At 37.0% G+C, this 26,778-nt stretch overlaps 1 protein-coding gene across 8 annotated transcripts; it reads left to right on the top strand.

The window, feature by feature from the left end:
• Positions 1-1,193: 1,193 nt before the first annotated feature.
• Positions 1,194-26,653, top strand: LRRC6_1 (Protein tilB; the record flags this gene model as incomplete). Of its 8 annotated transcripts, none has more annotated exons than XM_051210822.1 (15): positions 1,194-1,249; positions 4,752-4,790; positions 4,831-4,924; positions 4,960-5,033; positions 5,068-5,217; positions 5,320-5,369; positions 5,403-5,513; positions 5,592-5,659; positions 16,353-16,475; positions 17,953-18,021; positions 19,661-19,732; positions 21,278-21,347; positions 22,869-22,964; positions 25,876-25,943; positions 26,212-26,653. In XM_051210822.1, the coding sequence occupies exons 2-15, from the start codon at positions 4,781-4,783 to the stop codon at positions 26,384-26,386; spliced, it is 1,230 nt and encodes a 409-aa protein (XP_051070841.1). In that variant the 5' UTR covers positions 1,194-1,249; positions 4,752-4,780. The 8 variants fall into 8 exon arrangements, with proteins under 8 accessions (XP_051070841.1, XP_051070846.1, XP_051070847.1 ...); XM_051210823.1 differs by having other exon boundaries at positions 5,068-5,242; positions 5,294-5,369; positions 26,212-26,386; XM_051210824.1 differs by having other exon boundaries at positions 1,194-4,719; positions 5,252-5,369; positions 26,212-26,386.
• Positions 26,654-26,778: the final 125 nt, after the last annotated feature.

The raw sequence follows: 26,778 nt of genomic DNA, 5'->3' as shown, positions 1-26,778 counted from the left end.
CATTTTCTTTTCTCTCTCCCAGTCCATGTCGTCTCTTGATATCTTCATATCCGGTGTTGTCCATTCCGACCTTGGTGTTTAGGTCTCTCATCAGGATAGTCGGTTCTTTTCTTAAGTACTTCGTTATGGTTGATTGCAGCCTCTCATAGAACTGATCTTTATTGTCGTCGTTACTATTATTGGTGGGTGCATATCACTAGATAACATTCATCGTAGTGACCTCTCTCTTTGTTTTGCATGATGCTTTGGTGATTCTGGATCCGTGAGATTCCCATCCTATACACACACTACGTACTTTTTTGAACAGCATCACAGCAACTCCCTGAGTATGTGGAGCATTTTCCTCTTCGTGATCGGGGTATAGCAGCATTTCTACCGTATCTAGCCTTTGCTGTACAGCTTGAGTTAAATGAGTATCGCTGATTTCCAGTACTGACAGGTTGTATCTCCTCATTTACCTTGCTATTTGAACGGTCTTCCCGGTCTCTCACATTGTTCAGACGTTCTATGTACCTATAAAAATGGTTGCTCTGGTTGTTAGAAGGGCCATCGGCCTCTTGAATGCCGAAGAATCTCAGATTTCATCCTTTATTATGTGCAGCCCAGCACTGAGATATTTCTTGTCCATGTAGTGTAGTTGTGCATTAAAACATTCTCAACGACAGTAGAAATCCTCATATTCCACCTAATTACGTTGTTTCATACGATTGTCCTTTCTCTTCAATTCTATACGGTTTCGATGAAGTTGTGTTAATCCCCAGTCATTAAAACGTCTGTATCTGACGTCATCCGATCATTCTAAGTTGCATGACACTGGAAATAGAAGCGTACATCGATGGAACATCTAAAGAGTACAAAAATCCAGTAGAATAAAATGAAAACCTGATGCCTATAAAATCAAGTATAGGTTTCCATTGAAAACGTCACATATAACGCTTCACAGCATAAAACAAAAAGTAAGACAAGCGAGTATTACATATTAGTTTTCTGTGTTACAGAAAATGTTCCTTCAAATCGAGCTCTGACACAGTACTTCCAAGAAACTTTAAATTGATTTTCAGTGCATATTTCATGCTTCTAACCTTCATTTAATATTTTCTGTTCTGATAATTAGAAAGCAAAAGCACACTGCGCATTCTTTACATAATCTTTTATCTGAAACTGTAGAAGCACATATATTGTTTATTGGATATTGATCAATGTGTCTAAGTTACGGTTTGCCCCGCTTGTTCCGCTATACATCAGTTTGGTGAGTGTAATTTGTATAAATACTATTTGTCTCGTGTTTGGTCGCAAATGGAGAGACAAGGCTTATCCTGACTTGACGACAAATTTATTCCTAATATAAATTCAGATGAGCAGGTTTCACTTGACACCGATCGGCGTGTTCATTAATATTTTCGTTGTTCAGCTTTTTATTTGGTAGCCGCAAAAATAGATCGTATGTAATATTCAACATACAATAGAACACAATAATCCTCCCAATTCATGGCATTGCTTAGATTTGCTGTCATTTTCGAAGTAGTAACGGAGAGTGATTATACTACATACTCCAGTAAATAGTTCGTATTTTATAGTTTGGTATGAAAAACTAACCTTAATGTATTTATAGTGTGTAGGATTTGATCTTGGTTTCGGTCGTTATTAATAGGAATGATAGCCCGCTCGACTATGACAACCTCTTGAGTTTATTTTTCACTGAAGATCTGATTTCTCCTTAAAAGCGCCCACTGGTGAAACTGGTACCAGTCGCCGACCACTGGATGGGAAAAACGGGACCCTAACCGAAGCTTGGTTTTAGAACCTTATTGCGGTGGCCTCCAACATGATTATTTTTGCAGAGAGTAGAAGGAAAAAACTTGTTTCTGCACACTGAACACTCGGGTATGTTCGCATCCGCAATATAACGTGAACTTTCTGCTTGGATGCGAAATTCAATGTAGGGTCTCCCGTGGGTGTAGCACAATACCTGAAGCATATATTAGTCAAAATGGTTGAATGTTCAGCAAAACAACGATTACTCTCAAAAGTCTGAAAGCTGTTGAATAGTAGTGCGCAGTTGTTTCCAAGTCATAACTAACTATTACTCCCAGATCTTCTTGTTTCTGCACACGTGGAAGCTACTCACCGTTGATCCTTATGCTGGTAACCATTGCCGTGTCCAGTGTGGATTAGTGAACTATTTCCATCGTTCGTCTCGAAACCTAAAATTCGGAATCATTTAACTAATCCGTATAAATTTGTTAGGAGATTACGATTATCAGTCTCATTACGTGTTCTCCAAACTTTGACACCATCTATGGACAACAATGTCGGTAGCTTAAGCAGTTTTGGTAATCCATTGACTCAGAGAAGAAATTGTGGACCTAAGATGTTACTTTGGTGTATACCACTTCTAAATGGTTTCCATACATATGATGTCTTAGCAACAGGATCGGTGAGAAAAGCTGAGGTATTTTAGGTTATCCTTGTATTTACAACCCTCTGAGCTCATTCCAACACGTACGTTTCACATTTCATACTAGAATTCCTCGCTTTACTTTCGTATTCTAAACGTGGTGGGCGACAAGATATAACAGGTATTCCTGTCTAGTCTTCAAAATAGCTTTGAAAGGTCCCCAAAAAATCCGCAAGTCTTAAGCACCTGCTGCTTTGTTATCACCCTTAAATTTGAGACCACCGTTTACTGTGACTCGTAAATCCTTACAGTTACCAATGTTATGTAAATGGATTTGATTTCCGATGTAATTATGCAAACGATGTGCATTACAGTACTTGTGCTATTACTTGTCCTCAACGACCACCAAATCGTCCACTCATCCAGAGGGTTCATATCAACTTTTAACCCTATTTTATCATTATTGTATTCTAAAACTCTCAGATGTAAGTTATTAATAGCTTGCCTCGATCTTCGAGTTTCATTTAGTATGGATTTTGGGTTATTGTGAAGAACACTGAGCAACAAGGTTATCTTTATAATTTTGTGGGTGTTGCTGCTTTAGATTGCTAAATCATTATGATATTTCACTTAACGTGAGCGCACTCAATTTATTGTGCAGCAGTTTAAATTAATATCGGTTTGACTAGTGCATATTACAGAACTTCACTTCGCTTGTAATAAGATATTACTATTGTTACCGTGTCTGTTTCTCCATGCTCCAATATTCTATACAAAGTCATAGAATATGGTTTTTCCTCTTCATTTTAATTATTCTGATAAGTTTTGACTAAGGCATTACTGAATATTTACTATCTTAATTTTAGCGTTGACATAATCATTAGTATCGTTTTGTGATGATATTACTTCATTTGATGTACAATTTGTGTTTGTCTAATGTATTCTGTGAATAAAATAGTTTTACTATTAAAAGCATTCTTTCTGTTTTAAATTATTTATTAATACTTGATTTGAGTTTTTAAGCTATATCCAGTCACATTGTTGATGTATTGTGCTACTGTGAAAAAATCTAAGATTCTAACAATGTATCATTAAAGTTTTTCTGACTGCTTTGTGTAAAATATTCAATGTTTGTAATATAATAGAGTGGTTACATGCATGTAAAATGTACAGTTATTTGGCTGGTCTTCTGGTTTGTCGGAATACATATACAAATCCTGTTAGTTAGTAAGCTACAACGTAGGACCAGGTACATATATGCATCGGTCCAAATTGTCACACCTCATTATCACAAGATGAACACAAAATTCATAGAGGTGGTCACTTCACTTGTAGTTATGTATAAAAGATTGTAAACAAGGATATAGTACAGGAAGAAAGAATCAGTTTGTAGGAATAAATGTTTAAAGCAATCTGAATTTCACGGTTTAAGGGTAGACAAAGATTGTATATACGAATCCCAACCAAAGTACGGTTAGTTAAAATATATCGAATGGCTTTAGGTACACGGGCTACAGGTATAGCTGAATGTACACTTAACGCAAAGAATTTAATGACTGTCGGTATTATCTGTCGCAAGGTTCCAATATTTTATTTGGAACATGCCAAAAATCTCTACAAACTTACAGGAACACTCATCTGAGGATTCCATGTTAAGGTTGAATTTGTGTCCCTCTATATTTCCATTTTTTGATTGACATTTGATTCATCACCATCCCTCCGCTTTATTATGTTATCGTCTGTTACTGATAAATTCAATTTAGTCGCCTTTACAATGTTGTGTCCACAAAAACAGAAATCTGGCAATGAAATTTTTGTATTCTCAACTGTCTATCCTGAGAAACTAGTCCAAGTTCCTAAATTTGATCATGAAATAAACTTTAAAATGATGAAAGTGAAGGCAGCTTGTAAGGTTACGAGTAACTTATCATCAGTTTTGGATGATTTTAAAATAACAAAGCAAAGTAGCTATTCGTTTATTTCACCTATTCAAAGATTTATGTATACAATTGCGTTTTACTTTGTCACTAAACGTTTTAAGTGAATAGTGCTCTAAAATAGGTTTCGCAAGTAACAGCGAGTGGATTTGAGCTTTTAAACAGTAGACTCTTGTGCATGTATGTGCGTAATATCATATTTTAATCTTCTTTTAAAGCGAATTCGAAGATAACTACGACATATTTTATCTAAGACAGTAGACACAATATTATTGAAACACCTGAGTAATTTTCTTGGTCTGACTAGAGAAATGGTTGTGCATGTCAATGAAATAATATCAGCGAGAAGTATTATTTGTTGGAATGTCTTTGTTTTTTAAACAAGTATGAATAATGATTTGCTATCTACCTTGCAGAACGTTCCAAGCATCTGTCCAGCCACACAATGGTGTTAAGTAAGTAAACCATTTTGACAGTTTTGACGTTCGTGCTTAGTTACCGCACATCTCATTCGAAAACGTGCAGAACACAATGATGGGGAGATATACTCCCTTGAAGAAGTGGCTTTACATCAACAAAATCTTGAAAGGTAAAACGTTTGTTACATAATTAAAAAAAAACAAGGATTGAGCTTATTGAGAACTTGTGTAAAAGCCTTAGAATATTATATCTACAAAATAATCTCATTCCAAAAATCGGTATTGCTAATTACTTACTGATTTTTTGTTTCAGAAAATCTATCAAAGTTGAAAAAACTAGAATATTTGAATTTAGCTCTAAATAATATTGAAAAAGTGGAGAACTTAGAAGGTTGCGAATCCTTAAAAAAGCTAGATTTGACAGTAAATTTTATTGGGGACTTGTTTAGTATTGAATCTTTAGGTAATGTGCATTTTCTTGAAGAACTGTAAGTTAGCTGTAAAAAATTTGTTTAATTTTCTTCTTATATGTGTTGTAGTTATTTAACTGGAAATCCGTGCACAGAATATCCAGGGTATAGAGAATTTGTGATTGCTACGTTACCGCAATTAAAAGTAAAGATAGATTTTCTTTTTTTACATGTAAAGTTGCTAGATGGAGTGGAAATAACTAAATCGGAACGCATTGTCGCATTGCAAAACTTGGAACGTATTCGTCCAGTCATAGAAGAAAAACAAAGAGAGCACGGATTGAAAAGAGTAAGTGGGTGGTGAATTTTCATGATTAATTGATTATGAATTTCCGTACTACTTATTTAATACGAAGTTATTTCACAGAATTCTGAAAAGGTCGAAGCAGTACGAAGAAAAGAAAGATTCGCCAAGGCAAATACAGATTCCAGTTAGTAAGTTCGTAACATTTTATTCTAATGGTTTTTACCTAGTTTACGATATACGGCATTTAATAGTTAGTTTAGGCATAAATTTAAGATTTTTTCTGAGTCCCAATAACACTATAGTATAGCTGGATTTTGCAGATCCGGATCTAGTAGGGTTTTAGATTTCCACAGCTGTTATTCACACAGTACGTACGACTCACAAATTAATGTCATAATAATATTGAGAAAAGGTTTTATCTTACCCGTTCCATCAGATAAATATAGTAGACTGATAAGTGTGGTTGATTTGACGGTAGAAACGAATATTAAAAAATAAACCTAACCGACTTGGCTGAATATACTATTTTACCTATGTTTATCTGCTGTAAAACGATCTTACAATATTAGGTGTTAAATCTAATTTCATAGTACCAAAGATATAGAGATTGACAGTTTACTTATAAGTGTCCATAATTGTTTCGGGCAATGAAGTAAGCCTGAACATATCGGAGTGGAGGCAAATGCTCTGCATCTTTGTAGTCTGTTTTACTGTTTTTGTAACTTACTATCGTTATCAAAAGACCCCTTGTTTACAATACATGAAAAATTTGTATAAAATAGGTAATATTATTTTTAGTAGCGTAAGGTAGAAACCATTTACATCACCTTTTTTTAGACGAATTCAAAGCAATATATTTTCCGCTTCAAATAATTATGGAAAACTGCATTCCTTATAAATGCCATTACGCCATTTGAAGATATCTTTTGAATAACTCTTATTTACCATGAAAATGTTTGAATTGTTTTATTGTATGATTTCTGTGTACTGTATTTTCAAAAACAAAATTTCATGGTGATAAAATTTCCTTACTCTCCTTGTGCGGTGTTCCAAAATATTATTACGATCGTAATGTTTTTGTTTGTTGAACTCTACTTATCATATTCAGGTTTTCTATTCAAAAAAGGAACATTCTTTTGCAGTAACTGTTTACGTTTTACGATACTCATGGGCTTCATTGCTTCGACTATGTTGTCAGGAGCTAAGAGCAGTTGTATCCCTCAGACCAGTGTTATCTCCTGGGGTCTCCTTGATTTCTTATCTCCGTTTATGGCTTCATAAGTGTTTTGGTTGGTTTGAACAGACATCATTGTATTTTCCATTGATCATTCGTCCAAACGTTCTCCACCTAATATTGCCCTAATAAATGCAAATATTGCAAGTAAAACAATTAGAACTGATAAAAGCAGCGATTTTAAACCTATCTACCGGAAATGCAATGACATGTACTGACAATATCTTCATCCTTTTTGGTTCAACACAATACTTTCGACTATAAACACAATCAGTCTGTTTTTCTAAACAAATGAAGACTTCTTGTGTATTATGTATTGAGCGAACAATTGGTTTCAATAACCTCATCATCAGGCTCTATAATTATGATAATTTAAAAATGCCAAAATAAGGCTTGTATTAATGAATTTCACAATGTTATGTGTTAAAAATGGTAAACGTTTACATCTGTTACGACATATATACTTCGAAATTGTGTTATATGCAAATTAAAAAGGTTATTTTAAAAAGTTCAGAATGATTATTTATTTATTCATTTATTTATTTGAACACATGAATATTGGTACAAGAGAGCGCCAATATATATGCGCCACACAAAACAATGAGAATTCGAAGAGAAATAGAAAAAAAAGCTAAGGAGCGCAAAAAAGAGAACAATAACGAGAAGATTGGTGTAAGGTAGTATGGTAGAAATGAGGGAACGGAAAGGTACAATCAGAAGTAATCTTTCAGGTAAGGGAGACACAACCACTTTTTATAAAGAAAGTAAAAGAAGGTTACAGCAGGATCGCCACTGGCTTCTATTCTGAGCCATATCTGATAACGTCTCTAGCCACTGTGTTGCACCATCTCTAGGACCCCAACCAGGAGTCGTGAAGGACTAACAGTAGCCAGTCTTGTACATCTTTCTTTCATACCACGACACCATGTCATACACTGACCACCTCTCCACTTTTTCCAACCAGTCCCAGAGTCAGCAAATAATGCACGACGTGGAATTCTCTGGGACGACATTCGTAGAACATGTCCAAGCCACCAAAGTCGGTGTTTCAAGATGGTGACACCAATCGAATTATCGTCTTTGCGCTCGAACACACGATGCCGAAGCTCTGCATTACTGACATAGTGTTGACACTGGATGTCAGCAATCCTTCGGAGACAGCGATGATCGAACACAGAGAGTCGTCTAACATCCTCAACTTGGAGAGGCCAGGTTTCACAAGCATAGAGCAAAACTGCTCTCACCGACGCATTGTAGATCCGACCTTTTACAGCTAGACTGACATCACGAAGACGCCAAAGATGGCCCAGATTGGCATAAGCCGCTCTGGCTTTCACTATACCTGCATTGATCCCATCAGTCAGGCCACCACCAGCACTTATGCAGGTACCTAGATACACGAACTTCTCAACTACTTCTATCTGCTCATCATCCAGGGTGAGTACAGGATTAGAATCCTGCCAGTCTTGTAGAAGTACTTTGCACTTGGAAGGTGCAAAGCACATACCGTACTTACGGACACTGGTTGCCAACTGATTAATTGCGGATTGCATGACTTGGGCATTATCGCACAGTAAGACAATATCGTCCGCATACTCAAGGTCGAGAAGTCTTTCTACAGGCAACAGATCCACACCGCCATTACTTACATCCGTCAGAGCTGTTTCCAGAATGTCATCGATGGCAAAGTTGAGGAGGAATGGTGAGACTGGGCAACCCTGTCTAACCCCACTGCTCGAATGGAACAATGGAGAGAGGTGGTTGTATGCCCTCACTCTGCCTGAGGTGTTTGTATATGGGGCCTTTAGGATGTTAACAAACTTCTCAGGCACACCCTTCTTCACTAGACAATCCCAGAGAACAGTCCTGTCCAACGAATCGAAGGCAGCCCTAATGTCAAGAAACACTACGATTGTTGGCCTTTGAAAAGTATAGCGGTGTTCTAACATTTGATAGAGAAGTGCCCAAGAAAGGATCTCGCCATGCTGATGGGAGATCTAAACACCAAAGTCGGAATAGACAACACCGGAAATGAAGATATCAATTGACGACATGGATTGGGAGAGAGAAACGAGAATGGGGAAAGATTTGCAAATCTGTGTGCATTCAACAAATTGGTCATAGGCGGCAAAATATTTCCACACAAGCGTATACACAAAGCTACATGGACCTCACCGGCCCACACCACATAGAACCAGATAGATCATATTTCCGTGAATAAAAATTCCGAAGGACAATGGAAGATGTGAAAACCAGGAGAGGAACTGACATAGCTTCAGATCACCACCTAGTTGTGGCCAATTTAAAACTGAAACTAAAGAAGAACTGGACAATTAGCACTACAAAGGTTCAATACAGCCTTCCTTCAAGATACTGACAAACTCAATGAATTCAAGTTAGCTCCTAACAACAGGTTCCAAACCTTACAGGATCTACTGAAGGAAGAAGAAACTACTATGGAGGAAAACTGGAAAGGCATCAAGGAAGCGTTAACTTCAACGTGTCAAGAGGTGATGGGCCGCAACAAGCATCATCATAAGGAATTGATCTCTATAGAAACACTGGACAAGATCAAAGAAAGAAAGAACAAGAAGACAGCAATCAACAACAGCCGAACACGAGCAGAGAAAGTCAAAGCACAAGCTGAGTACACGGAAGCAAACAAGCAAGTGAAGAAGAGCATCAGAGCCGACAAGCAGAAATACGTGGAAGAACTAGCAACGACGGTGGAAAAAGCTGCGAGAGAAGGAAATATGAAACAACTATGTGATACAACGAAGAAACTGACAGGGAAATATAGTAAATCAGAGAGACTGGTCAAGGACAAAGAAGGCAGAACAATCACTGAAATTCAAGAACAGAGGAACAGATGGGTAGAGTACTTCGAAGAACTCTTGAATAAGCCGGCTCCAATGAATTCACCGGGCATCGAAGCAGCACACACAGATCTTCCTATAGATGTCAATCCACTGACGACGGAAGAAATCAGAATGACCACCAGACAAATCAAGAGCGGGAAAGCAGCAGGACCTGACAATATACCAGCTGAAGCACTGAAGTCAGACATCAAAGTACTTACAAACATGCTTCACCTATTATTCAAAAAGATTTGGGAGGAGGAACAAGTGCCGATGGACTGGAAAGAAGGACACCTCGTCAAGATTCCAAATAAAGGAGATCTGAGCAAATGTGAAAACTACGGAGGAATCACACTACTGTCAATAAAAGGGAAAGTCTTTAACAGAGTGTTGCTGAACCGGATGAAGGATGCAGTAGACACCCAACTTCGAGATCAACAAGCTGGATTCCGTAAGGATCGATCGTGCACAGACCAAATTGCGACACTACGGATCATCGTTGAACAATCAATTGAGTGTAACTCGACACTGTGCATCAACTTCATTGATTATGAAAAGGCATTTGACGTTGTAGATAGGAGAACGTTGTGGAAACTTCTTCTACACTACGGAGTTCCTGAGAAGATTGTCAATATTATCCGGAACTCATACGACGGACTACAGCGCAAGGTCGTGCATGGAGGACAGCTGACAGATGTATTCCTAGTAAGGACCGGAGTCAGACAAGGCTGTTTACTCTCTCTCTTCCTTTTTCTTCTGGTGGTCGACTGGATTATGGAAACCTCGACATCTGAGGGAAAAAACGGCATACAATGAACAGCTCAGAACCACTTAGACGATTTGGACTTCGCAGATGACCTAGCCCTCCTATCGCATACACACGAACAAATGCAGATGAAGACAACTAGTGTAGCAGCAGTCTCTGCATCAGTAACCCTCAACATACATGTTAGGGTTGCAGAGGAGTATACCAATAATTGTCATGTTAAGTCCAATGGTGTCCTTGGATTTTAAACGGACATTTCCTATTGGTCGATATTTGTTCACTGGTTAAATATGGTACAAAATGTTGTTTTCTATTTTATGGTACGATGTGGTATGCTTGATTGGTATATAAGCAGAGTGTGTTTGGAATATGACGATTCATATCTCAGAGGTTGTGACTTGTGTTCTGGACTCAACTGGCTGGGCTAGACAGGAAGGCGGGACCAATCGGAACTCTAGGTCGTTCGTACGTGTTTACGTGTCACCGAATCGATCGATATAATACTCTGCTCTGTAATCTTTCAGTCAAGGACGCAACAATTGGCACGGGGTAAAAATCCGATCCAAGTTTAAAGTCATAACAATACATAAGGGGGAAACTAAGGTGCTCAAATTCCAAACGGAGAAAAGCAATCCAATCACTCTTGATCGCGAGACCCTGGAAGATGTAGAATCCTTCACATACCTGGGAAGCATCATCGATGAACAAGGAGGTTCAGATGCAGACGTAAAGGCGAGGATCGGCAAAGCCAGGGTCGCATTCCTACAATTGAAGAACATATGGAACTCAAAACAACTTTCAACCAATATCAAAGTGAGAATCTTCAATACGAACGTCAAAGCAGTTCTACTGTACGGAGCTGAAACTTGGAGAACTACAAAAACCACCATCAAGAAGGTACAAGTATCTATAAACAATTGTCTACGCAAGATACTCAACATCCATTGGCCGGACACTATCAGCAATAGCCTTCTGTGGGAGAGAACAAACCAACTTCCAGCTAAAGAAGTTAGGAAAAAACGATGGAAATGGTTAGGACATACATTGCGCTAATCATCAAACTACATCACGAGGCAAGCCCTAACTTGGAATCCTGAAAGGAAGCGGAAAAGAGGAAGGCCAAACAACACATTACGTCAGGATATAGAAGCAGATATGAAAAGGATGAATAACAACTGGATGAAGCTGGAAAGGATCGCCCAGGACAGAGTTGGATGGAGAATGCTGGTGTGCGGCCTGTGCTCTTTCACGAGTAGTAACAGGCGTAAGTAAGAAGATATGATCAATACATCTTCGTTAAGGACGACAAGCAGACTGCTCCTTGCCAGTCAATCTTTCTCGGGTCTGAACAACCTACGAAGTATGAAGGAAGCCAATAGCTTGGACGCAATCGGAAGTAGACTTATCCCCCTATAGTTCTTGCATAGATTGCGTGAACCCTTTTTAAAGATAGGGACGATTATCGACTCACTCTATGACGTTAGAACACTCTCTAACTTCCAAACCTTTGTAAACAACGTCGTCAGTTCTTTAGTCAAAAAGTCACCACCATCTTTAAAAAAAGCCGGAGGTAAGTCATCTGGGCCCGTTGATTTGTAGCGCTTCAAGAGTTGGAGTCCCTTGCGGACTTCTGCCTCATTTTGTGGATCAGTCGTCACGGGCCATGGAGGGAAGGACAGTCTGATCGATGTTGCCGGAGCAGCAGGCCAGTTGAACGTCCTCTCGAAAAACTCTGACTATCGTCCAAGACGTCGTTTGATGTTAGCGATTGGCATCCTGTCATCTGCACAGATTGTTTCGCTCACACTAGACCTCTTGCCGCCAGTGGCTCGGATGAGTTGGAAGAGCTTCCAATCGTTACCAGATGCAGCTGCTGCTTCCAGCTCATTAGCACGCTTCGACCACCAGGCTTTTCGGTTCTTACGCAAGCTTTACCCGATTTCATTACGTAACATCCTTCGTTTCTGGTCAAACTCAAAGTCACCCGGAGTAGACTGACGGGCTTCGATAAGTTGCAAGGAGCCTGAAGAAACCCAGTCCTTATAAGCGGGACGTTTCTCGAAGCCACATGCGACTATACTCGCCATTTTCATGGTACTGTGCAATTGCAACCAATGCTCATCTATACTTTTCGCTGGGATGGTAGCTAGCCTAGAAGTTAGCTCGGTTCGATACTTACTAGCAACAGAAGCTGCAGTCAGTTTACTGACATCAATCCGTTTAGGACGATGAATTCGTTGGCCACTGAAAGGAAGGTAAGGTTGGCGCAAACAAGGGTAAGATCAGAGCCTATATAGTTACTACGAAAGGAGCGGCAGTTTTGTACACAACCACGCCAGCGGTAGCTGATCGTCATGTGCCCAATCTGAGTCCAGGACTGAGATGCAGAGGGAGGACGCCAGAAGACACATCGGCGATGACTGTGCCGAAAGTTAATGCTAGCCAGAAACAAGTTGTGGTCTGTGCACAGTTGCAGTAGACGGTCCCCGTTATCGGTCCTGCGACCAACAAGTCCCCATCGGCCACCTAAACGACTCTCTTCTGTGCCTAGACGCCCGACCTGAGCATTCAAGTCTCCGGCTAGTACTACAATATCTGTCGAACGCACTTTCTGGGGAAGAACAGATAACTGGTGGTAAAACTCATCCTTGATTGCATCCGGGCTGCAATCTGTCGGGGCATAGGCGGAGATGACGAAGAGACATCGTTTCTCACGCCGATTTCTTCTCACTTTGATGGAACTTTCTAATCCAACAGCACATAACCGACTGTTAATGGGGATCTAATCGACTAGTGCTGCCTCAGCCCTAGCGCTTAGTGCGACACTAACGCCAGCGAGACCAGACGTGGATACCACAGGGTCCTCAGATAAACGCACATAAATCAAGCTTATCGAAGCGACAGACGAAGAGCGAATTTGTAGTACTTCGCTAGGGTCTTAAATACGGGTTTCGGACAGACAACAGACGTCGATATTAAGACTTTCCAAAGACCTGGAGGTCTAGAGGTCCAATCCACAAGACGGTGAAACAACGTTATGAGATGCAGTCAAATGGTAGCCGGTGAACAATAATTGGTTCATACGCCATTAGTTCCCTCGCGATCCTGGAAACCATTGGTTTAGAATCAGGGTTTTCCAACTCCCATAGGTGGATCCTCCGTATCCATCAACCCGGGTAAAGCACAGGATATTCGTTTTTCGTCCTCTCAATCTCGTAAACAACACCCCAGCCACGAGAAGGTAGTGAGTAGGACTTCACTGGCAGTGGTTGTATGCACATGGCCATGTGAGAGTATTTCGAGAGAGAGAGAGGTCGGAGTCTCCCCACTCTCGGGCGTACCACGGCATTTGTGCATTACATATTATATTCACACAGTCAGTCAGTCAGTCAGCTACAACGTAGGACCAGGCACATATGTGCATCGGTCCAGGTTGCCAGGTTGGCCGCCCCTAACTTTCTTCCAACCATCTCCAATACCGGATAGTATTGCACGTCGTGGTAGTCGGTGTTCAGGCATACGTAACACGTGGCCCAACCATCTCAGTCGATGAAGATTTATAACCTCATCAACTGATTTACCATCATTCCCTAATACCCTGCGTCTAACCTCACTATTATTTACCCGGTGATCCCAGCAGATGCCAGCAATATTTCTAAGGAATCTGTGGTCAAATACTAGTAGCTCACGGGTGTCTACTACTCTTAAAGGCCATGTTTCGCTGCCGTAAAGTAAGACAGAACGGACTGCCGCGCAGTATACCCGTCCTTTTAATGATAGACGGATATCTCGCCTTCGCCAAAGGTGACGCAAGTTGGCAAAAGCCAAGCGAGCTTTTCGAATCCGTGCTGAGATTTCGTCAGACACCAACCCATTGGGGCTGATCAGACTTCCAAGATAAGTGAAGTTGCCAACGCGTTCGACTACTTCACTCCCTATCATCAGTTCAGGTGTTGACGCAGACCAGTCCTGAAGCAACAACTTGCATTTAGAGGGAGAGAAGCGCATTCCAAACATTCTGGCATTGTTGCTTAGTGCTACCAAAAGACTCTGCATTTTATCGGCGTCTTCACCAAACAGGACTATATCATCTGCGTATTCTAAGTCGATAAGTGGACCTCCTGGACGGAGATCAATACCCGAGAATTCAGTCGAGAATGTTATTTCCATCAGTAGGTCTATGATGAAGTTAAACAAAAATGGGGAAAGTGGACAGCCTTGACGGACACCACTTGAGGTTGCAAAAGTAGATGACAGTTCGCCATAAGCTCTGACTCGATTAGTAGTGTTCGAGTAAAGAGCCTTCACAAGGTTTATGTACTTCTGGGGTACGCCTTTCAATGACAGACACTGCCACAGAATCTCGCGGTCTACGGAGTCAAATGATGCTTTTAAGTCGAGAAAGACCACCATTGTCGGACGCCTGTGTTCTAGAACCTGACGAATGGTGAATCTGTGGTCGATGCAGCCACGACCAGGTCTGAAGCCAGCTTGGTTCTCTCGTGTTTGCAGTTCACGAGTCTTAGTTAAGCGTCTGATAATTATCGAGGCTAGTATTTTAGATATTATATTAGTTAAACTAATCCCTCTGTGGTTGTCACAGGATGATTTTGACCCTTTCTTATATATTGGGACGATAAGTGATTGCGACCAGTTAGATGAGATAACGTCTAATTCCCAGATTTTAGCTAAAATATTAGTCAACCTAATCACTAAAATTGGACCACCATCCTTAAAGACTTCTGGAGCCAATCCATCTGGACCAGCTGCCCTTCCTCGTTTCAGATTAACTATAGCCTTTTGAACTTCAGCAAGAGTTGGGGGACCTACTTCAATGTTCCATTCACACTGTCTGGGAATGGAGGGTAGTTGTAGAGTAGCTGAAGGCCAGTTGAACTGCTGAATACATTCGATTGTCCCCACCCGTGTTCCGTTCACTACAACTCTACTCCAAATCATCCTGAACTTTTTTAAATAACCTTTTTAATTTGCATATAACACAATTTCGAAGTATATATGTCGTAACAGATGTAAACGTTTACCATTTTTAACACATAACATTGTGAAATTCATTAATACAAGCCTTATTTTGGCATTTTTAAATTATCATAATTATAGAGCCTGATGATGAGGTTATTGAAACCAATTGTTCGCTCAATACATAATACACAAGAAGTCTTCATTTGTTTAGAAAAACAGACTGATTGTGTTTATAGTCGAAAGTATTGTGTTGAACCAAAAAGGATGAAGATATTGTTGGGGGAAGAAGTCTGCTAGCAGTCTGCTCGATGCAGATTGAGACTAAGGCAAATCCTGATAACTGTCGCGAACGGTATAATAAAAGCACGGGTAACATTTACTGCAACATTCGCAGATGTTATTGAAGCTTCGACTGTTCAGTGGTATGACTATTTTAGGGATATATGCGTAATAACAATTATAAGCTTACACACCTGGAGTGCATACAAACAATATTGAAGCTATGTGGTCGAAGCTGATATAGTTTTTGTGACCTTATTATGGCTCCAGAGGTCGACTATTGTGGAGCCATATGTATGAGTCCTTCTACCGTATGCATTACTATTTTAGAACCTCTGAACCTTGTCAAGTTTTCGAACTCTGTGAAAAAATGTGTATCCATTTTAATTCTTTAGTTTTGTATAATATATTTTTACTCTATTACTATCTGTTTCCTGATTGTCTAATATTTCTCAAGGTCACTTTAGTTTCATTCAAGGGTCTCCCATAAAGTATAATCTCGCCAACACGCCTGACACAGGTTGTGCGATTAGTAGACACAATGATGTGTTAAATCAGATAAAAAAAACTTGTTAAAATATTTTAATAGCAAAAACAGGTAGCACAGATATTCGTGCAGGCCGCCAGTTAAGTTAGTGAAGATGGTATGCCTAGTTCTCCTATCATTAAATGTCACCAATAAGTTTATCAAATTATGGTAGATTGTTATAGTCCTGTGGAATGCAGTTCTTATTTTATTAATTAAGTTTTTGTTTTTCGTACAGCACAACTATGGGTTTAGAAGAATATTGGTCTGAAAAAGTTCCTTACACACCCGAATCACGAATTGAAACACATGAATATATGCAACAAAAAGAAAAATCAAGACAAGAAACAAAAAACTCAAGGTACCTAAATCACATAATAGTATGTAATGTTTAATTTATGAAATAGGAATCCTATTGAGATTTGTTTCCATATATATGCTAAATTAGATTAACGTTTACAAGTATACCACTTTGACGAGAAGTCAATATGGAGTAAAGGATAACCGATTTTAAGAATTAAAACTCATATTTTTTAAATATATCGATGTGCTTTTTTTATTCATAATCCAGGTTTCCATACACATTTTCCTGCTTGAACATCTGCATCAGTTAATTGAAAAAAAAAACAGTACAAGCAAAATGTCAGGAGGGCTCGGTAGCAAAGATATGTGTATGGGGACCAAATAAAGTTTTCGCAGGAACAAAACTGTTAGTAATATCAATTGCGGATGATGATTGAATGGGTGGCACTTCATTTGAAAATAACAGGTGTTTCTCCTGAATAAATAACAGCCATATCCAACTACAATGTTGATTTCTATTTTTATTATAATTCAAAGGTTATATTTTGAAGATGGATATACCGGGTATCATGACGTTTCTACCGATCATAACAACCTTTTATAATTGCATTTTACGCACTTTACACAATAGCAGATTCTGGAAAGTCTCCAGATTTCATTTTACTCCTGTGTAGATTCTGATGGCTCCTTAGAAAGCCAATTACAAACTTTTAGTGCTCGATTTCTTATGCATTATATTTATCTTAAGATCCTTTAAAATCTGAACCTTTCTGTTGCGCGCATCTCAGAGTCACAAACAGACCATGGAGAGCCTTAGAATGTGTAATAGATTAGATAACAAATAAAGTCGCTTCATTTTTAAGGCACTTATAAATTCTTTATCTCTTTGGTAAATTCATATTTGAATTTTAGGTTGGAATTGCTAAAATTCTAAAATACCATTAGAAGTTACTGGTGTATTTAAAAAAAACTATATAGAAGTTTAGGTGACACAACTGTTCACCTCTAGATCAGACATTATTGAGTTTCACCAATGAAAGTGAAAATAACAGCTGATCGATACTTCCCGCTGTTATCATCCTTAATTTTTAAAGTGACGCGTGCTGCTGTTTTATTTAAGAAACTAGATTAGTTCTACTTGATTGAGTTTGGTATCAATCAAATGCAACCTCTGGCTCTTGGATATGTTTATTGTTCGAAGATAAGGTGTATTGATGAGCTGCACACGTGCGTTCAGTTTGTGTATAAAAGTTCAGTGCATTCATGGGATTTATATCACAATCAAAACCATCAACAGCTTTGAAACCCTTGAACTTTTTCATAAAAGCCTTTAATCTGGTATGCTTCATTAAAAGGCAGTTATCAAAATTTACCACCAAATAATCTTTAATAATGTTGATCGCCTCAAATAGTTTTTGGGCGTTTTTTGTATCTTTTCGGTCATGAAGTAAGATAGGTTAAAGTTTTAAGATAGTTGAAGAAATAAACTTACATGATATATACATACAAAGTTTTACGTAATAAAATCTTCTCAGGATAGAACCGCGAGTAATCACAAAATATTTTGCCGAAGACGGCCGACCATACAATATCAACACAGCTAAGTACGTTTGTATGATTTTTTTCGTTATTGTATTTTGTTCGCTATTTGTCTAGTCCAAACAAAGTCGCTTACTGATTTATTTATGAACACCATCTGTTGATATATGTTCCACCTGAAGAACTGTTTTTTCTTGGTTTTCGTTATATTCAAAATGTCAAGTTAAATATCAATCAAACGGATAGACCGAAAATGTGAACATATGTGATAACGAATCCTGGTCTGAACCTTATACTGTACTAAACTGAATATATAGAAATTATTTGTCTTGTGCTGGTTTTTCTAAAGTTATCACATCTGTTGGCCTTGAATCTCCATAGTGGTAAGAAATTTCACGGCTATAAATCAAAAGAACACACTGTCTCATTCGAAATGCGTCAGACGTTACACTGAATAGCTGTAGCAAATAAACTATCGAATAACCATAGAAAATTACAGTGAAATATAACTCTAATTTTGTCCCAGTGAAGTCCACTTCAAAATAGAGTTTTATACATACTTTACTATTCATATTGGTAATTTGATTTTATCGCGTCAATGTAGATTGACAGCTTAGGCTTATGCACACTTTTGTCAGCCCCAACTTTGATTATGACAGACTAATAATACTGTTGTTTGGGTAGCAACAAGTTCAAATGCAACGGCGGTTTGGAATTAAGTTTGTCGGTTAAGTAATTTCATATTTTTTTCAGACAGTCGTCATAAATTAATGTAGCAAATGTAGTTTATGACATACAATCTGTTAGTTTCTATGAGAATTATAAACTCATTTGATTGAAGTTTTGAAACTGTATTGGCTTTAGTTGCGTGAATGTCATTCGTGAACTAATTGACACTAAATCTGACAAATAGGGTAGTTTTATGCAATAATCAAGGTGCGATATATCCAAGTGCAGTATATTGATAAAGTTTAAAATACTATAAATCCGTATAAATTATTCGTTGGAAATGGTTTCTGTGAACTAAATTATGTCGTGTTTTTTCCCATTGTGTTTAATAATTCGTCTGTACCCAGAAAACTACAAAATATGGACTTGTTTTACAAATAATTAGCGCTTATCTTGCAAAAACAATTTCGAGAATAAAAACATTGATTGGGATATGTGCGAAGGAAGTAAACATTTGTTACGCATTGAATGTTCAGTTGGGAGGTTGTTATAAAAGTTATGAAGTAGTTAACGGTTATGCAAAGTACGTTACCATAGCTGTGAATAGTCGATGATAACTTCGTCTTTCTTATGTAAACACACCCACAATCTCGTGTGTTATCACGTATTTTGATAAGTTATTTCCAGAAGACAAACCGTTACGTGCACTCTCTAAATATTACAATTTTTTGGTATTCGGGTTGTTACAACGAATGTATGGAATGAATGAATTCATTTTGCTCTTCTAGAACAACTGTTCTTGATGGATTAAGCACCTCATATTGATATGTAATTCTTCATTTTGACCGAAGTTAGCAAGCTGTGACCAACGTAATGTTTAACGATTCAGATAATTAGTTACCTATGAACTTACAATATTCAAACAATTAATATGAACAAGGTGTCCCAAATCAGGAATTTAACTTAATGAAATTTCGCTTCCTGATAGACAGCTTTTATAACTGCATTCCATAATCAAACTGTCTAATCTTTTAGGATAGAGTTCAACCTCAAGGAAGATATATTAGACGATCACGATGTCTACATACTCGATGTTGCTGTATATAAGTGAGTCATTCATGCTTAGCAACTTTTATTTTTGTGTGAATAGTGATCTTAACATGAATCATTCAATTTGATGCTTTCTCATGTTTTCTCTTATTTTTAATCATACAAAGAAAAGCAATTCTCAGAGCACGAGTTGTACGCACATCAGTATACTAAACATTAACTTCATTTTAATCTTTACAGATTTTGTTATTTGTACTTTCGGAAGGTGGATATGCTCTATCAGAACTAAACATCGGTGATCATTTCTATAAAATTTTACAAAGTATCAATTAATTAGGTGACTAGATTCGATTTACAATACAGTAATGTACATTATTATTATTATTATTATTATTATTATTATTATTATTAATAACAATAATAATAATAATAATAATAATAATAATAATATGTAAGTAAACTGTTAAGAATATTCTTTATCTCAATAATGATTTTTTTCAAATCTAGTCATCAGAAAGGAAGAATGCCACGATCAGTAAAAACTGGATAGAAGGCGAAAGAAGCCCATTTATCCATCAAAAAGCGTGATGTTTCACTGAAGAAAATTTTCTTTTCGAGATATAATTTTCTAAAGCTGCACAATTGTATTTTTGGGTAGTTTTTACATATATTACTCTATATTAAAACAGAAGGGTGCTACAAAATCATTTAAGATAATCAAACTCATTCGAGTGTCAAATGTAAAAGTCTATGAAAATGAAGTAGTGTTGCATAAATGTAGTCATGACTGTCAGAAGATTTCAAGTATTGAATATAATAATGTGTAAATAGAAGGGTGTTATTCCAATGTAATCAGTGTTGCATCTCTGACTTTTTTGTAACGAACCTCTATTATATTGAACACTACTACTTATAAAAATTGCTCAAAAATACGATTACACAGATTCAGAAAATGATATCGTCGAGAATAAATTCTTCACTGAAACGTTTTCATTGTTTAAAATCCGATAATTACTTCAAACACTCAGGGATTATAAACAGATCTATGTGGTCAAAATAGGTACATGGTGTTCATTAGCCATTAATTGTTATCGCAGTTTCAGCTCTTTTTTTTGCTACAAGTCTTTCTATGATCTGAGAGATTTAAAAACTAAACTCTGATTGCAAAACGAGCAACAATGTAAATATCAAATGTACGTATTCTATGAGGAGAGTATCTGGAAACTATTTTGTAAGCTTTTGACAAAATCGGGTTGAAATAGGAATTCTTTTTAAGAGGGAATGCTTTTCAGTATTCACTCGTTTTTATACTACATATATATCGTGGTAAAACATCGATCTCATGTTGAGATTTGCTCTGAATATTCATTTGATAAGGATTCGGAAATTTTATTGGTTTTTTATTGAACAATGTTCTCACTATACGGTCAAAATTTTTTGATTTACTAAGTTTGAATTATACTTTCTGTTAAGATACAACCTGTTTATCATTATGTCGTGAGAAATTACCCGAATTTACTCTGATGGTACATAAATAATATTTTCGGAATCTTATTAAATTTTAATGTGTTTTTCCTACTCAAAATACTTTTTTCATAATAGGCATATGGATACAGCTTTGATAAAATGCGACATACAAGTCAATTACGTTCGAGTAACACTTAAAAGAAAGGTAAGATAATCATGAAATCTTATAAACAACAGACGAGTAAGTTCGTTTTTACTAAGTCGTCTGGGCCTGGTGATTCGAGGTTCTTTATTGCTCATTTAAATATCTTAAAATAAAGGACGTTGCAAATTATCAGGCTGTTATGGTTAGATTTGAGACATATTCTTGAGGATATTTCTGATAATCGAACTCCATTAGTTCACATAGCTCAAGTTAAAAACGATTCGGGTAATGTCCGGAAACCTTAACCCAGTGTTTCTAGAAACTCAGTAGACAATGTTTTTGGCATTTAACGCTTGATGGCTTTAAATCCAGAGATAAATACCTTAGTCTTCGAATGATAAGATAGGAAAATGAGATGACAGTGGTACATACCTCTACCTTGTCTTGTGGATCAACTAATTTCTAAACGGAATCTAACCGAGTTGACTTCGATACGTTTTTGTAGACATCATAGTAAATTGCTCTAAAGTTAATTTGAAAAGGTCACAAAGTTATTAAAGTGATGATAGTATGATTAGAGAACAATTCTAACGATGTTCTTCAATGTACCAATAAACATAGTGTATCGCTCAACCTATATTTGATAACTGGGAGCAACGAGTGGCTAGTTAGGATACTTTAAATGGTCTTACATAAAATATAAACTGTATCTTGAATAGGTTCATGATTGACCTTTTCATGAAGCTAAGTAGTTTCAGTTGCAAAGGTGAAGAATTATTCTTCAGTGTTGGACACATGTAACCTGAAATTCATGTACAAGATTTCTTGTATCTTTTCATCATAGTACAGTAGGTCGTTTCGCTACTATGTATGCACAATATATCCTGCCGAGGGAAAAATAAAATTGGTCCAAACAAAGGTCAATTTATTTTCATTAATCCCTTACTGTAATTCAGTCGTCTAATTATCTATGTACATACCCATATGTGTGATTATCTGCACGTCTGTTACTTATTCTCTTATTGGCTGTAAACAGTCAGTCATTAGTTCACTAATCATTTGCACGTATTAATTGATATAAAAACCACACTCTTCAGATTCTGTTCCCATATCTGGTCTTATTGCTAACATGCTATCTGTTGAGTTAATTCACTTCTGATAAAGATCGATGCCAACGCACCTCGTATTTCCTTCTAGAATTCCCAAGTGGAAGTACAATACTCTGAGAATGGGTTTGGAATAGTTAGTTATATTTAAAGTCAGTGAAATAGTAACTTAGCCATACAAAGTTTAATATTGAACAGTAAACCAAGGTTATTACATATGATGCCTTCGGAATATATTCTTCCGTTGATAGACCTTCTGGGAAATCGTAAGATTGAAGCGAATTCTTTTATTGTTATACAAACACAACTTACCATGTTATTGCTTTAATATAAAGTATTTATTCTACCTGTTTTAAAGCTATTCAGTTAAATGAAAAAGGTCGTTAATCGATATGGCCTAAATTGATTACAAAATACTCGGTTTTGTTGATTTACGTGTTCACAACAATGCATATTTTGCCTGTTATTTTTCTAGGTTTTCCAACTAGCTTTACCAGATGAAGTTAGAGCCGATGCTTCACATGTTAAGCGTTCTTTAACGACAGGACATTTGCTGATTACTATGCCAAAGGTATAAAGTCGTTATCAAGTTAATCAAATGTTTATCACAATCCTAAATTCACATGCTTTAAACGATGTACTTTGCCCTTAACCTGGCCATTTTTCGGATTAATAATTTGGATATATAATTGTAGAACCTGAAGAGAATTTATCGAAAAGAATATTCTTCGTTCAAATACTAGTCTTTTACCTGTTGAAATCATGAGTCAATTGAAGCTAGACCACCATGGAAAACCTGGACGGCCGTCTCGTCCTAGTATGGGACTCCTCAGCAGTGCTTCCAGGGTTTTCATGGTGGTCTAGCTTCAATTGACTCATAATTTCAACAAGCGAAATTTCTAAAATTCTCCACAAAATCCATTCTGATACTTGTCTTTTAATCAGATGTATTAATCTCTTGCTTTTCACATATATGATCTAAGAAATAAATCGCCAAAAAAGTGAAATATTTTCCTTTTGCTACTTTGTTTATTGAGATAAGGTTTGTCCTAGATCTTTACAGCCTAGCTTAGACATTCCTGATGTATATTAACCTTGTATCCATTATTTTAAAGCTAGAAAGCAAGCATACAGATTATTGTCATGATCTTGTCGGAGAATTTGTACACCTAGCCTAATACGCATTACTAAATCTATTTGTAAATCTGACATATTGATGGCAGGCTAAAAGGAGAGAGAAAGCAGAAATAGCTTTCTTAGAGAACGCCATTGATCTATGTTGCGGATAAATGCAATCAATAATATGGAGTCTGATCATCAGAAATTGCTAACTTTGAAACACGTAGAATTTATAACAAAAACCCACAACTGTTAACATACACCTGCACAAATATCATGATGCTAAAATAGATCAGATCCATCTATATACCATGTAGCTTCCTCGCTGAAATAATTGGTCTAGAACAATACAAACCTCCCAATTTGATTGGTTATTATTGACCTTTAACCTCATTGTCTGAACGTTTATTTTGACTGCCTCCCCTTTTGACATGATATTTGATTTATATTTATCAATGAATTTCCCAATTGAGTTGATTTCGATATGTTTACTGATTGACCTTAGTGTCAAGAAGTTCTATGGTTGTCTATACATTTCCTTTGTTCAAAACTTCAATACTTTTCCAGTTGAATATATCTATAAAATTACAAATCATTTCATTCTTATCCAAACCAATGTGAAATGACAAAAGAAGCACAGCAAAACGCCATCGAAACAAACTGCTAAAAACACTACATCGGACAGTGAGCTGTCTTCATCTTCGTACTCATGAACACCAACTAGCTGTCAAACACCATTATGAGTTCTTACTTATATCAATGAACGCGCGCAGTTATGAACACAAATTCAACTAGAAAAATGCTTAAATTTTAGATAAAGACCAGACAGGGCATGTTGTCAGTCACATGTGAAGAAATTGAAGCACATCGCTTCTGTCTGAAGTTTGTGCTGATGACGTTATTCGAGAAAACAATGGTAGCTCAACGAATAAAATATCTAGGTCAGAACAAAACTGCAACCGAGCAAACAATCTTCACTATCGCAGAACTACCACCGGTTCATCAACAGAGGTGGTTCGGACCTGTTTTACATAAAAGTATAAATTAGAAAAGACAGTAGGTAAATCAAGACTATGTACCACTTCGTGAGGCTTCCAACTGCAAATCCCGGCAGTTTAGAGGCATGTAAAGACTTCGATGTTGTGTTTCGCGACAAAATTCTAATGGTGATAGACTTTATGTGATAATGTTTAATAATCGATCACAGCTTTGAACATGCTTCATTATTTGTACTTGATCTTATTACTATTCATTACTTTTTTTAGCTTTATTCTTATGTCTAGATTCTAGCTCCTGTTGGTATTCTGTGGTTTCACTTGTGTTATCTTTATCTTAGTGGGCTGGAGTTAAGTATATGCATTCTTGATGATACTGATATATTTTGGTTTCTAATTTGGCAAACATCATTCTCGCAATTCTGGAAACTTAGGAATCTAACAATTGCTGACATACTTTGCCACTGCAAACTGCCTAAATTGTGTACAGTAATATCGATATTCAGAAACTAAGTAATGTTTTTGTTAGGTATGCAGAGGAATATACCAATAATTATCGTGTTAAGTCGAATGGTGTCCTTGGACGTTAAATGGACACTTCCTATTGGTCGATGTTCATCTCAGTTGTTAAATATTGTGTAAATGTTGTTTTCCATTTTATGGTACGATTTGGTTTGTTTGGTTGGTATATAAACAGAGTATGTCTGAAATATAATGATTCATAACTCAGAGGCTGGGACTTGCGCTCTAGACTCAACTGGCTGGGTTAGACAGCGAAGCAGGGCCAATCGGGACACTAGGTCGTTCATTACGTGTTTACGTGTCACAGAAGCGATCGATAACTACGCTGCGCATCTAACCTGCAAACCACCCGTTACAACAGTTTTCAAATGTCATTATTCTTATAGAATAATCAAAGTAGACAATACTACGTTGATGTGCTGTTTGAACGATAAAACAACATATAAGTCTGTCCGCGAATAACGATTTTGAAAGGCACATCACGGCAATCAAAATTTTCAATATGAAGAACCTGGTCAAATTTTGACCAGCAAAAATATCTGATGCGTCTATATGTTTACTGAACTTCTGTCATATTTCTCTGTATTCCATGAATCAAATGTGTTCATTAGTTCGTGAGGGTGACAATCTTCATATAAACGTATGAGAAATCTTTTAAAGATGAGTGCCTTAACTGTAAGAATTCCTAATTTTATAACAATATTGGAAATAGACCGATATCCATCGATGAAGATTGACTTACCACTTTTAACACAGAATGAAGGCTGTTTATTTATTTTTAACCAATAGCTGTAAATTATCAACAGTAAGGTATGTTAATAATATTTTCGCTAAATTTATACACAGGCATCTCGGGAAATCAGAATATCGGCAAATAATGAACATAAAAGTTCTCACGAAAAAACCAACAAAACGTAGGTTGTATACGTAAAATGTTTTTGTAATTATCCCACAACGTTTTTGATAAATTTGCGTAATTTCAATTGTTGCGTTTGGCTTCCATTCGCTTTATATTCATTTGCATAGGTGATAAATTTAGATAATGTCTTTTCAAACCTGAATCCTTTTAAATCTAGAAATAATTGAATACAAGGATTGTTTTTGTTGTAGTATTTCTATTATTGTTGCAATCGCTTCTCCGTCTAAAAATTTGTCACTATTTTTGCCTTGTTGAACTTTCAGAAATCATATTTTTGTTCAGGATTTTAATAAGCCAAACGCTACTTTTAGTGAACTCTCTGGAAACAATTCATCAAAATGTAAGAAATCGCTTCTTCACATCAAAAAACAATCGACGACCCCAAGAATGTACAACGAATATATTGAAGACTGTTCAGACGTTCCACCGCTTATTTGATTCGTGGGATTTACAAACAAACCGTTTATATTTTGGACTGTTAATTTTGATTTATGAATGTGAACAAACTTAAGTTTGAATATTTATTTAGAAAGACTCTGATTTATTTTGTTTTCCTCACGCTTTGCATTTACAAAATACTACATGGTACTTAGCCTCACTTTCAGGAAATGAGCCTCTGTTTGAACTAAAGAGAAAGTGCATTGGGTTTCCAGAGGGAAAAGAATCTGAAATATCTATTTTCTATTGATCCGAATAAACCTTGAGATGTTATTTCAATGTTTCCTACTCGTATAAGTTAGTGTCACAGATACTAGAAACAGTTGTAAATCCAGTCAAGCCTTGGGAAATTTCGGTTTGTGTGTTTATTGATATACCGAGTACCTAAGAAA

This window comes from Schistosoma haematobium, chromosome ZW (genome assembly GCF_000699445.3).
Source record: "Schistosoma haematobium chromosome ZW, whole genome shotgun sequence".
Classification (NCBI taxonomy): domain Eukaryota; kingdom Metazoa; phylum Platyhelminthes; class Trematoda; order Strigeidida; family Schistosomatidae; genus Schistosoma; species Schistosoma haematobium.
Note: the sequence above shows the minus strand (reverse complement) of the source record. Positions and strands in the feature narration are given on the sequence as shown.